The 14811-nt window shown below is 32.4% G+C and overlaps 1 protein-coding gene across 1 annotated transcript; it reads left to right on the forward strand.

Annotated features, from left to right (window-relative positions):
* The first annotated feature begins 2785 nt into the window (after nucleotides 1-2785).
* Nucleotides 2786-11631, forward strand: LOC138696917 (insulin-like growth factor-binding protein complex acid labile subunit). Its single transcript, XM_069822408.1, has 2 exons — nucleotides 2786-2876; nucleotides 8102-11631. The coding sequence occupies exon 2, from the start codon at nucleotides 8108-8110 to the stop codon at nucleotides 10862-10864; it is 2757 nt and encodes a 918-aa protein (XP_069678509.1). The 5' UTR covers nucleotides 2786-2876; nucleotides 8102-8107; the 3' UTR covers nucleotides 10865-11631.
* The last annotated feature ends 3180 nt before the right edge of the window (nucleotides 11632-14811 follow it).

Genomic DNA, 14811 nt, shown 5'->3' on the forward strand with positions numbered 1-14811 from the left:
CTACGAGTAGTATGTGAGAAGGCGGAGGAAGCTAGGAGTAATGAGTGGAAAAATGTAGGAGTCGCTATCATTGTCTACTTCTGTATTCTGAATGCGAGCATTTAATGAAAAGCAGCAGCCGTGTTGGGTGCACGATAGTTCATAGTGCGAGGTTCGATCATTGAGACATGTTATTGCGGATTAAGTTTTTCGTGTTTCTTTTTAGTGGCCTGTTTCATTATTTTGAAATAGGTCTCAACTGTGAACTTTTAAGCGTCTGTTTTCACCAGTGATGTCAAAGCAAGCGCATTTTTCTGACGACGTCGTGCGCGGGCATCAAGCGCTGGGTATGGAAGGAGGAATAAGCAGCCTGTTGGATTAAGAAAACAGTGATGCACAAACTTCAAACAGAACGTGAAATTTTATGTCGTTATTTTTATATGGCTTCTTTCTGTTTGATATTATCTATATTGGCTTTAAAACAAAAGTACTAACACCAATTTCTTAATATTGCTGTTGTGTTTTAAACGTTTAGTACATTATGCAACGAGCCTATAATGGTAGTAATTAAGACGCAAGTATGATTGTTTATGAAACCAGCGCAAGAGAGTTTCATAATTTTCATACGAGCTTCTTAATTACCATTATAGGCAAGTTTCATACGACTTTTTATGCTCGACCATATTTCTAACTTGAAAGTATTCAAAATTATGGTTATGTGCGAACTGACCTGAATTGTGAGATGTGCGCAAACGCGAAAGTATTGATTTTTTCCGAGGCCGAATTTCATTGACCTTGGCACAGAATAAGATGAAAATTGATTTAGAATTGGAAAACGAGATGACAAATTGAATTTATTTGAATATTATTTACAATTAACTCTAATTATTAAAGTAACAGAACATAACCTTCTGCAACAGTATTGGATTTCCAGTCTCCGTGACTTTTCGCTAATTTTCTTTCGATTGCATATCGGAGAATAATCGATACTTGCGGTTTTATAATGGTACAAAGCTGACTTGTCATTGGCTGAACACCTGTAAGCTGAGTTATCATTGGCTGAAGACCTGTACTTTAATGAGTAGGTGTACTTTAATGACATGCATTAAAAGACTGCTACTAGGTGTATAATTACTACATTTCGGCATGGTCGAGCATAAAATAACATAATAAACAGTTATAAGGGAATATTCACATAAATTCCATTGTAGTACAGCTATACTGTACTAAGTGAATTAATCACATCATTCATAAAGAAAGTGATATCCCAAAGTAAGAGATTGAGTATGACATGAGAAGTTGAAATTGATATTGATGGTACCTTTAGCCTTATAAAAGTAATCAACGAACTAATCAAAACAATATTACAGTACAAAGCAAAGTTACCTAGGTACTGTAATTTTTATGTTTTAAGTGTAACTAATATTCCATAACAAAACTCTTATCGCATTATGCTTTTAAGGTGATATTGGTGAGCAACATCTTATCATCAGAATATTAAATTATTTTCGAAATCTGCTGAAGCTATAGAGCTGACATTTTTACAACACATGGGCACATATCTTTTGCTTATGATGTAACAGTAGTTGCTCTTTTAATTCATTTCCTTACAAACATTTTCCATGCGAATATTTTCAAAATTTGTAATACACTATCTTCAGTAATACGTATTTACGGTATATTAGGTTTACGAAAACATTTTTCACTACCTGTAAGATTACTAAATAAATAGGCCTATATCTGAAAATTTCATTTTTCTATAAAAAAATGTTGAGAAAATATTCCTTTTGAATAAAAAAAAACAAACAAACTTGTGAAAAATGAGCATTAAAATTAATACTGAAATTTTTATAATGCACTTATACTTCTCAGAAAAATCTAAAAATAAACATGGATACAGTTTTAATAAGTTCTCTTCCCTTTATCCATTGAATCAATGCTGGCCATCTCTGTATATAGCTCGACCAAGCGGCATATACTACCTCTTTCGTCTGTCTCTTTCCTTTCCGCTGTAAAGCGCTCAGGCTCTCCTGAGCTCTAAAGCGCGCGCTTGCTCCTATGGGCATCAGTTGACATGACTGGTTTAGACAGTCACCATGGTACGTTATTTTGTAATGACAAATTGACGACCTTCAATCATATACAGGATGGGCAAAAAATCACGTTACTCCTATAAATACCTCAAATATACACACCATGTAATTCCGGTCATAATGCATACATACATGTACATCCGCTGTGTTTCCTAAGTATCCAAAGAGTCAGTATGTCTCCTGTAATACTCCTAAGACAAAATAATGCGTCGCCAGGTTCGGTGCGACATTCGCCTCAGCATTCCTGGTGTAATCTGTTGGAAAGCGCACGGCGTCCTTCAATTCATCAACGGTGCCGTACCGTTCCTGTGTAACAGTGCTGTTGATGAAATCCCACAGCACATTGTCACAGTTGTGAAGTCAGGACTGCGAGGTGGCCAGTCGAGAGGAGCTGGTAAGATGGGTGACCCATGGCCAATCCAGCGATGTAGAAAATCACTGCTGTTCGGTATAAAATATTAGCAGAATGGGGTCGGTTCGCTACCTACTTCCATCTGGAATTCGGATAGTGTGAATCAGGCTTCATGGAAGGGAGTTGATGTTGTTAACTGATGCTTGGCGCTGAATACGTGCCTGCCGAGTGGCGTGCCTCTCTCCGTGTCACTTAAGAGGCAAGACTAAACACAGAATATACCAATCATGACTCCAATTGCAGGCAGATTTGATAATGACCGTCATTAAACTCGAGAGTCATTCAGATCTGCAGCTGGGCAGGGGATCTGCGAGCCAGTCGACTTCACCTGCTGCTAGTCATAACAGCCATTTCGTTTTGCTTATAGAACTTTTGAGTTAATATAAATACAGGTAATTCTCTTGAAAGTTTTTGCCTTGTGAGAAGTATTTGTATTGTGCTAGTGTCTGAACTGCGGGATGGGTTTTAGTACCAATATTTTATAACGCGGAAACGCTTTTTGTATATTAAAATTCAAACTTGGTCATGGAAAAGTAAAAGCAAAGTTCTGAATAAGTGCGTTAAAAGATAATAAGAAATAATGACGAAATGTTTTATTATCTATTTTAATATGTATTTTTTAAATATCTATAATAATTTCTACATGACGTTACTATTTCTTTTGCCATAGTACGATTTTTCTGCATTGTAATTAACATACTTCTATCAGCATTATTGTTAATATTTAAAGAAAAAATAAAAGAGTTGTAGGCCTATATTGAAAGAAAAATCTGAGGAGAGAATTTAGCAAATGTATCTTAGAATAAGTTGTTAATAACCTTAGCCCTTTTTATATTACATGTACCTTATGCAGAGTGAACCGTAAAGTAATGTCACTAATTTCATGGAATTATTTATTTGTTTATTTATTTATTTATTTGTGTTAATAATAATAATAATAATAATAATAATAATAATAATAATAATAATAATAATAATAATAATAATAATCTATACTAATAATAAATCTGTAAGCGAATTTTTTCTGGTAATTTTCGATTTTCCAAAAATAATTGATGTTAACATGTATAATTGATCATCCTGAAACCGAAAATCGCTTTTTTGAAATTTTTGTTTGTATGTCTGTCTGTCTGTCTGTCTGGATGTTTGTTACCGTTTCACGCGATAATGGCTGAACGGATTTCGATGAAAATTGGAACATAAATTAAGTTCGTTGTAACTTAGATTTTAGACTATATGGGATTCAAAATATTTTATTTAAAAGGGGGGTTATAAGGGGGGCCTGAATTAAATAAACCGAAATATCTCGCTTATTATTGATTTTTGTGAAACATGTAACATAACAAACGTTTCTTTAAAAATGATTTCCGATAAGTTTTATTCCAGGCAAAATTTTGATAGGACTGATATTTAAGTCTGTCTGTCTGTCTGGATGTTTGTTACTTTTTCACGAGATAATGGTTGAACGGATTTCGATGAAAATTGGAATATAAATCAAGTTCGTTGTAACTTAGATTTTAGGCTATATGGTATTCAAAATACTTTATTTCAAAGGGGGTTATAAGGGGGCCTGAATTAAATAAATCGAAATATCTCGCTTATTATTGATTTTTGTGATAAATGTTACATAACAAACGTTTCTTTAAACATTATTTCCGATAAGTTTTATCCCAGGCAAAATTTTGATAGGACTGATATTTAAGGATATACAAGAGTTTTAAAATAACAATTCAATACATTTTCACCGCCGCCTCAGATTATAGCGTCGTTGTTCCGTAATTCCTGTGTGCAAAATATAAAATTTTTCAGTAGGAAGAAAAAGCAGATTTATTCATTCAATGGCAGTGGTACATAGGAGATCGTGAATTCTTACATTTTCGAAAGAAAGAAATATAATTACATATAGGAGATTGTATTATTTGCTGTATAACTATTTAAGTTATTTAATAGAGTAAAAATCTGAAAATCGATATGTCACAAAGGAGTAATTGCAGCAACGACATCGATGGCTATAATGAAATTAAAACAAATGACTCCGTCTATTTAAGGCGACCTTGACGTTTATCGGTATTAATATACAGAGAATATTAAATTTGTCTGTTTGTACGAAGTAATCTGAGAAACTAATTTGGATAATTCCTTCACTATTTGAAATTTGTGGTTTTTCTAGATGGTTGTAATACTACATATAAGGAATGAGGTAAGATGAAAATAGATCTTTACGTACAGAAAAATTATCTTCGTACACAATCCACTCTATTAATTTGGAGTGATTTATTAAAGATGCATTCAAGACTAATTTAGAAAAATGTTAAACGGATTATTGTTGCATCAAAAACGAATGTTCTCTGAACCAAATGATCATACTTTAATTACTTGCATGTAATAACAAATAAGAAATATGCTAAAGGAATTATCATTGCACGAAATGAGTGGTCTCTGGACCAAAATGATCGCATTTTAATTATTTAAATACAATTTAAATTAAGTAACGTATTAAACTATTGATCCTTCTATCAAACACGAATGTTACCTGGGGCAGATGTCCTATTTTAATTATGTAATTACTTTATATTTATTTCTAACAAGTGCAGCGGAGTGCACGGGTACGGCTAGTAATAATGATAATAATTTATTTAATCTGGCAGAATTAAGGCCAATAGGGGCGTCTCCTCCGCCCAGCAGACTCTAGTTGATTACAATATACTTAACAATAACAATTACATAAATATCTAGACCATAAAACAACATGAAAATGAGTAGTAGTTTTTTTTTGTAGTGAAATAATTGTCGATTTCTTAAATTTGATGTTTGAGGGTTAAGCTGAATTTGTGACAATATTTCGATATTATCCAGTAGACTGTTGATTTTGGGTGACGCAAAGGTACCTGGTTTTCTCCGTGGGGTTTCCCTCAACCTATTAAGAGCAAATACTGGGTAACTTTCAGCGTTGAAATCAGGATTCAATTCGTTGGCGTTATCACCTTCAGTTTACTCAGATACTAAATAACTATAGCAGTTGATAAAGCGTCGTAAAATAAATAAATTAAATAAAAAGGATACCGTTGAATGTTTTAGAAAAGACAGTCGCTCAGCAGGTAATCTGCAAGCAACAAGAGCAATTAAATGAAATTCAGTAAGCAAACTGTTGTACGAAATTTTGTTATGAAAGGTCGAATAATGGTTTATTTCTTTAAATAAAGTTACGGTAAGTTGAGAAATTGTTTGATATTTTTTTCAATTCGTTTACTTTGCGACTTACAAGTGGGAGATCAAATTACTTAGACGTATTCCAATTTAGTGCTAACATGACAAAAGAAGTGTCGAAGTCGAAAAGTTTTGTAATTTTTTTAAATTTCTAATAATAAATTATAGATTTGTGTAGAGAATATTTGTTTCATTAACTTAATATTTGATTATTTTTATTTTAGTAGGTTATTTTACGACGCTTTATCAACATCTCAGGTTATTTAGCGTCTGAATGAAATGAAGGTGATAATGCCGGTGAAATGAGTCCGAGATCCAGCACCGAAAGTTACCCAGCATTTGCTCATATTGGGTTGAGGGAAAACCCCGGAAGAAACCTCAACCAGGTAACTTTCCCCGACAGGGAATCGAACCCTGGCCGCCTGGTTTCGCGGCCAGACGCGCTGACCGTTACTCCACAGGTGTGGACATGTGATTATGAAAAGTAAAATTATGATTAATAGTTAAATCTAGATTTTGTACAGAATATGTCCGTTGTGTTCAAATGGAAATATGAAAATTGGAAATTTACCATAAGTAAGTAAGTACAGATTTTGCATTAAATAAAAACTTAATTTAATTGGTTTCTTTTTTAAGTTGATACAGTTTTACTGTAAATAAAGACGTAATTTAATTGGTTTCTTTTTTAAGTTGATACAGTTTTACTGTAAATAAAGACGTAATTTAATTGGTTTCTTTTTTAAGTTGATACAGTTTTACTGTAAATAAAGACGTAATTTAATTGGTTTCTTTTTTAAGTTGATACAGTTTTACTGTAAATAAAGACGTAATTTAATTGGTTTCTTTTTTAAGTTGATACAGTTGTACTGTAAATAAAGACGTAATTTAATTGGTTTCTTTTTTAAGTTGATACAGTTTTACTGTAAATAAAGACGTAATTTAATTGGTTTCCTTTTTAAGTTGATACAGTTTTACTGTAAATAAAGACGTAATTTAATTGGTTTCTTTTTTAAGTTGATACAGTTTTACTGTAAATAAAGACGTAATTTAATTGGTTTCTTTTTTAAGTTGATACAGTTTTACTGTAAATAAAGACGTAATTTAATTGGTTTCCTTTTTTTAAATTGGTACTGAGTTTCATATTACTCTGTTCCAAATTCTGCTTGAGCATTTCTCTCAGCCTAAATGGATTAAGGTTAGATGACTAGGAGAAGATATTGTTAATGAATGTAGACCTGGAGCAAATTGTATTTTAAATTGTTAGTCTTTCAAATAATTAAATGATATTTATATTTAAAGCTTGTAATAGTAGGCTAATTATTATTTTGCTCGCTGTCCTCCATTAAGAGAGGAGATTGGTGAAACTTTGATCAACTTTCGACGAAAAAAAAAAAAAAAACATTTCCGATTTATACAGACGTGGACAAATTATTAACAAAATTGACAATTTTTATGATATTTTGTTTACAAAATTTGACTTTTCAATTTAGACTACAGTTGACAATTTTGGATATTTCCATCATTACGGTAGAGAGAAATATGCAAAAATGTCAACTGTAGTTTAAATTGAGGAGTCAAGTTTTGTAAAAATATATAATAAAAATCTTCAATTTTGCTAATAATTTGTAAATTAGCAAAAATGTCAACTGCATTGAAGAGTCAAATTTTGTAAAAATATAAAACAAAAATCTTCAGTTTTGCTAATAATTTGGAAATATCCAAAATGTCAGCTGTAGTCCAAATTGAAGAATCGAATTTTGTAAAAATATACAATAAAAATCTTCAGTTTTGCTAATAATTTGTAAATATGCAAACATATCAATTGTAGTCCAAATTGAGGAGTTAAATTTTGAAAAATATGCAACACTAATCTTCAATTTTGCTAATAATTTGGAAATACACAAAAATGTCAACTGTAGTCTAAATTGAAGAATGATATTTTGTGAAAATATATAATAAAAATGTTCAATTTTGCTAATAATTTGTCCACGTCTGTATGTCGTCCAATTTTATCAACCTAATCGTCCTCAGAATTCGTGCTCTACTTCTATTTCACATGAAACTGCAAAGCAATGCCATATAAAATACCCAATGGTTTATTAATTCGAGTGCCCTTACCCCGCCATTTCTTTTTTCACCAGAAGAAAAATAGTGCGAAGTCATCGCTGAATATCCACTTATAGATGACGCTGCCAAATTAATTAAGTTGTACTTACTCGTTTGTTGCTACCATAATTTTATCAACTTGAATTTATATTGACTAGATTTATGACTATGTAACTCACGCAACATTGACACGCTTTGCACGCACAGAATCATGCACGCGATACTCCGTAATTATTACATATGCTCTTCATGCACTGCTTATGACCAAAAGCGAGGAGATACTTAAACTCATGTGTGATCGCAGGTCCTGATGTCTTCTCCTTTGCTATGGATTTTGGTAACGGCCAATCTTCTGGCTGCTGTGTGCTCTGCAGCCCTTTGCCCTTCAGTCTGCAAGTGTGACGTGTTCACCTGGAACAGCTCCAGAGGAAAATTTGTAAATGGCACAAACTGCTCCAACGCCTCCCTCACAAGTATTCCAACGGGTCTCGAAGAAAGCATCACTATACTTATAGTTTCTTACAACAACATCACAGCTGTAAGAAATAACGTGTTCCACAAGATGAGATTAGGGGAATTGAACCGTATAGACTTAAGCAATAATGGATTGCACACAGTGGAAGAAGGTGCATTTCGAGGATTGCGAAAACTGCATGAACTCAGGCTCCAGAATAACAAAATTAGTGTCCTCCATCCTGATACCTTTAAAGATACGTTCAATCTGATACGTCTAGACGTTGGGGAGAATTTCATTGGTCGTATTCATGTGAATACGTTCACGAATAATTTAAAACTTAAGTATTTCAATATAGGGAACAACAAGCTTACGACAATTCATCCAAACACATTCAAGAACAATGCTGAGCTTTTGAGTATGAACGTAAGCAAGAATCTCCTCACTGAAATACACAGTAACACCTTCGTTAGCAACTATGAATTGTCATATTTGAACATTAGTAACAATAAAATATCTATTATAGACACAGCAATGTTCAAGAACAACACAAATCTGTGGAAACTTGACCTAAGCAGGAATGTCATTTCACAGATACATCACGAGACATTCAAAAACAATGCAAGGCTTTCATTTTTGTATATCAGCCATAATACGATTACGGAACTTCACGAGGATACGTTTAAACACACCAATCTCAGCAACTTATTTGCAAGTGACAACAGGATTTCATCTATAGATTCCAATCTATTTGAAAAGAACAAATATCTCAGGAGCGTAGATGTTACCAACAATATGTTGACTTACTTAAATGCTGACGTATTTGAGAAAACTAGTAAACTAGAGAATTTGTACATGAGTGATAATAAAATAGAAAATCTACATCCAAGCACGTTCAGGAATAATTACAATCTCACACGTTTTTTTGCTAGCAATAATAAGATTAATTCCTTCCATCCGTACACATTTAGAAACAACACAAACCTGTTTTATTTGAGCATGAAGAATAATTCCATAAAAAGTATTCATCCGGATAGTTTTAAATATAATACAAACCTCCGCCACTTATATCTCTCGAATAATTTCATCAAGCACATAAATCCAGACACCTTTACCAACAACACAGAACTTCGATACGTGTATATTAATCACAACTTACTCAGCGAAATCCATCCTGATACATTTAAGAACAATTCCAGACTGAGCAGTTTGTACCTTAATAACAACAACATCCGTAAACTGCAGCCAAACACATTTGAAAACAACACTCGTCTTTGGATCTTGGATCTTGGTCATAATAAGTTGGAATCTCTTCATCCAGATACATTTTGTAACAATCATTACTTATGGATTATAGACATAAGTAGAAACAGGATCAGTACACTTGACCCGGACACTTTCAGGAACACCACAAATATCAGGAAACTCGTTGCTGGTGGGAATTTGATCACATTTCTACATCCAAAGATTTTTCGAAACAATAGCAATTTGTGGGTTCTAGATCTGAGCAACAATAACCTTTCTTCTCTGGATATAGACACCTTTCAAAATACTGACTTAAGTTACTTGGACTTGAGTAACAATAAGATAGGTAGTTTCCATCCTGATATTTTCAAGAGGAATTTGTATCTTCAGGAATTGTACCTGACTAACAACACCATGAGCTCTCTCGAATCAGACATGTTCAAGAATATCCCAAACTTAGCAAAGCTGGATGTCAGTATGAATAAAATAGCACGGTTACACAGCAATACATTATACAATACCACTAAACTTTACCACTTCAACATCAGCTACAATAGAATTACCTTTATTGACCCTGAAATGTTTGTGAATAACACAAATCTAAAAGTCTTAGACTTGTCGCACAACAATTTGATGTTTAAAAATGATAGTCCTATCCTTATAGCACCACAATTAAAGGCTCTGTTTTTGGGATATTGCAATATAAGTGAGTTCTCTATGGTGGCTTTTCAAAACTTAACAAAGCTCCAGAAACTTGGTTTAAACAGCAATAATTTGAAAGAACTAGAAGCTGATTATAAAAAACAGCCATTGAAGCGTTACAACATTGGTGGGAAATCCATCCACTTGTTTTACAATTTGAAAGACCTCGAATTTCTGGACATTTCGAACAATAAGCTGAAAAGTGTAACCATAAATTTAGTTCGCGGACACGACAGGTTATCGTGGCTGAGTCTATCAGGAAATCCGATTCTATGTGACTGTAAATTGCAGGAACTGCGAAGATGGTGTTTCGAGAGACATATAAGGACTAAAAGTTCCTCGTGTGACAAACCTGATACTTGCTCATGGGAGTACGTGGGTAGTCTCCCTTGTGATGCAAACCATCGTGGTGTGTCACCTTTATTCGTCTTGACAGTTTTACTTGGTTTGTGTGTGTTTATAGTTATATTCCTTGCAGCAGTGTATAAAATTGTACCAAGACATGTGTTGAGAGAATTGTGGTTAACAACACGCAAGAAGTGTGTTAGGACAATGTCGTGTTGTTATGGGCCCTTTAATGGGTTAGTAACTTCATGGATGTTATACGTTAACACAACCGCTCAACGTAAGACTTCTTCAGCAATTGCAACATCTGATGATTTGTGAAACATGGTTTAATGAACTTATAACAAAGAGATTTTAGGATTTTTGAAGCTAAGAATGCTTGCCTGTGAAATGTGGTTTAATGAAGTATTTTTTCTGCACAAAGAAATAATGGAGAAATCAATACTAACATAATTTCATTGATTGTTGGAAGTGATTAAAAAAATGATATTTTTGTGAACGAACAAATTGTGAATAAAAAAACAGTAACTTCCAGTTGTCTGGGAAATGTAAATAATGTGATTAAATTTATTAGCGGAAATGTTAACAATTCGGTAATAGTTACTGGTTACCTATTAAACTTCGTTAAATGTTAATAAATTGGCTGCTTGTGAAACGAGATTTAATAGACTGATTTTTTTAAAGAACAAATCCATAGACAATTAAATTGCAACGTCTGATGATTTGTGAAAAGTGAGTTAATAGAATTTTTAACAGAGAAACTTCAGGAATTTTAAAACTAAGATCTGGTTACTTGTGGAACATAGTTTAATGAAAGTATTTTTATACACAAACAAAGAATGGAGAAATCAATAAGAATAACATTTGGTTGCCTTTTGGAAGTGACTTGAATTGATATTCCTGTGGACGAACAAATGTAAATTTCCTGAGATGCAACACCAAATCATCAGCTTTTCTGCCCCCTACATTTTGGACAGATTCATTCACTTAGGGGTTGGTACCACTTCAATACCGTCGGTTCTATTTATTGATTTCGCAGTTAATGTAACAATTGGCTTCATCGGTGAACAGAATGAAAAAAAAGAAAATGGACAATTTTTTTTATGTAATCTGACTTCTGTCTCACCTGTATAACGTCAGGGAAGACTCACTTTCCACCGGCAGCTCCGCTCCCACAAATTTATACATTTGTGTAAATTGATGGAAAACCGCAAGTATCGACAACTTTATTTATACGATAACATAGCAACATACATAATCCCGTTGCAACACGCAAAACCCTCTTCAAACTTTCGTCACAGAATTTTCTTTCATAGAGTTTGACTCGTAGCCTGCCTAAAGATGTATAACTTGAATAAAATATGCTTATATGCCATAGCAAACTACTACGATGATTATCTGAGTTTTATGAAATAGTTAAAGGTGCCTTACCTGATAATTTTAAAGATAAACTTTGTAAATAGTGATTTACATAAATATGCAATATCTGGTGACTTACGAAACATATTTAAAGCATCGCATGGTGTTCATTCTAAAATAGGGGTAGGAAATGGCTCATGAATAATGATGCAATTTGATGTTTTGTCTAAGAAAAACAAAGCGGTGATAATAATTTCATACTTGAATATTATTTGATCACCGGCAAAATTTGTTTTGTAACATCATAGTATATATTTTAAGGGTGTTCAATGTTTATTCTGAAATAGAGATAAGAAATGGCCCATGAGTAATAATAATGAAATGTGGTCTTTTTTCTAAGAAAAAAGAAAACAGTGAAAGTAATTTTATATTTGATTATTATTTGATCACTGTCAAAGTTTGTTTTGTAACATCATAGTATATTTCTTAAGGGCTGTTCAGTGTAAAATGTAATTCATTCTCCAATTCAGGAATTTGTTACGTAAATTTGTTGCTTGTCTGTTTTGTTTAGGTTTAAAATGTTGGTACATTTCTTCACACAAATTTTGTTTAAATATAACATAATTTTTTCTTTTGTTCCTATTAGTAAGAAATGTTAAATATTTTATCTACAGTATCTCACTAGAGGTTTTGATTTATCTAGAAAAAATCAAAACTAAAGTGGGTTTTAATTGACTATTACACGATTAGAAGAAAATATATAAAGATTAGAAGAAATAAAGTTTTCTGATACAATAAAATATGAATCAATTTACTAAAATACTAAACTGTTTTGAAAATGTATTATTGTACCATCTCATCATTACAAATAATCTGCTAGATGGCAGTAGTGTGTTATGATCAGTGTTCTCTTGTTACCAGTTATGCCAACCATACAATTTCATTTAACTCTAAAGACGATTACTAGTCAATAAGGCTTTGTTGATTAAGTTTTATTTTTATTAAAACAGTTGCATTCCACTTCAATTATCAATATAATATTAAACAATCTCTGATACTTGACTATCAACAATCTCATACAGCAGAAGCTATAAGATAACCTAAATAACATAAAGAAGTTAAGTGATAGGAAAGTTTTAATTAAGGATGATGAAATAAATATGAACCATTTTAAAAGGTGTAGTTATTGAACGTACAACGTTGGCAAAAAAATAATAAATACTAGGAAGGTGATAAAAATTGTAGGATAAGCAGCAATGATTGGTCGTTTCGTACCATTTTATTGGTCAAAAGTAGTATGACGTAGTAAAAGTGTAATAGTCATGTTCAAACATTTTTGTGTCCCAGGTTTTGAGTGATATATTTACTTTGGCATTTTACCCGCTTAGCATAATGTTTCAATGCAAAATTAATGCAACATGTTTAGAATTACTGAATGTTCTGTAACTTTTTTATACTTAGAAGGGAAGTAGTAATGTGGCTTTTGATGCTAGCATACAATAAACGTATTCCTCGGTATTTTATATGCCAAAATAATATAAAAAATATTAAGACCTAACTTATTTAGTATGTAAGACATATTTTTGTACATAATGCATTTATTTTTATATAAAAATTCTGTAATATAAAATTATTTACATGAATATCAGAGACGTTTATATTGTCAATCAGTTCTGTTTCCAAAATAAGAAATGTAATTTCTACAGCTATTAAATATTGAGAATTAGAAAATAAAACGAATTTATAAATATCTGTGTGGAGCATCACTTATTTTGTGAGGGATAATGATTTTTAAGTGGTGAGAAGTATTATCTTATTCAGAAATTTCTTTACAAATTGAGTCGCCGAGAATAATAACAGCAGATTGCAACCGAAGTTCATTGTGGGGAAAATAACATTTTATGTTTGTTTTTAAAGCTCTGCGAATTTTTAATACCTATTAAGACTTCATTTTTTTCAGGATTTCTTAAATATGGTGCATTAAGTTTACCTTTTTCTGCTGTTTAGATAAACAGAGCATATGGAAATTAAAAAAAAAAAATGGGACAATGATGAGTTTTCTTTATGTATATGTCCTGGTACGAATAGTCTATGAGTGATTGAATCGAAAAGTTTATTTTTTACTAAGTAAATCCAAAAAGAAACAATATGAATGTCCAGTGGTTGTCGTAAAAAGAAAGTTCGGTAGCAGTGAATATCCGGTTTGTACGTATTAAATTAACTCTTGTCCAGAGTGAACTCGGTGCATTAATTTCAGCTGCAAGGACTATCTGTGTATATATTTCCTATAATTTTGCGTTTAGTTGCGACTATGCTAATTTGTTATTAATGCTACACTATTATCATCCCTACTGTCATTAATGTACTATTTACAGTAATTAGTTTGCGTATCAATAGTGGCATCCATCTTGAAAATATTGTGTAACAATAGACAATGGAATTGTTCACAGAAGTGAAATATAAATGATGTGAATCGTTCAGTGCATCCATCTTGTTGTGTAACAATAGAAGTGAACTATAAACGATGTGAATCGTTCAGTGCATCCATCTTGTTGTGTAACAATAGAAGTGAATTATAAACGATGTGAATCGTTCAGTGCATAACGATGTGAATCGTTCAGTGCATCCATCTTGTTGTGTAACAATAGAAGTGAACTATAAACGATGTGAATCGTTCAGTGCATCCATCTTGTTGTGTAACAATAGAAGTGAACTATAAACGATGTGAATCGTTCAGCGACGACTTCTTGGAAATAACCGATTATTCGTTGGCTTAGTGTGAAAATAACGTAAGTAAAAAAATTGATATTTTGAGATCTTTACACCAATAGAGATAATAATTCGTTCTTCTACTTGGTTACAAAAAATCGTAACTCAGTTCCGAACAGTCTTGTACTCGTATATAATAC

Source organism: Periplaneta americana, chromosome 3 (assembly GCF_040183065.1).
Source record: "Periplaneta americana isolate PAMFEO1 chromosome 3, P.americana_PAMFEO1_priV1, whole genome shotgun sequence".
In the NCBI taxonomy this organism is placed as follows: Eukaryota; Metazoa; Arthropoda; class Insecta; order Blattodea; family Blattidae; genus Periplaneta; species Periplaneta americana.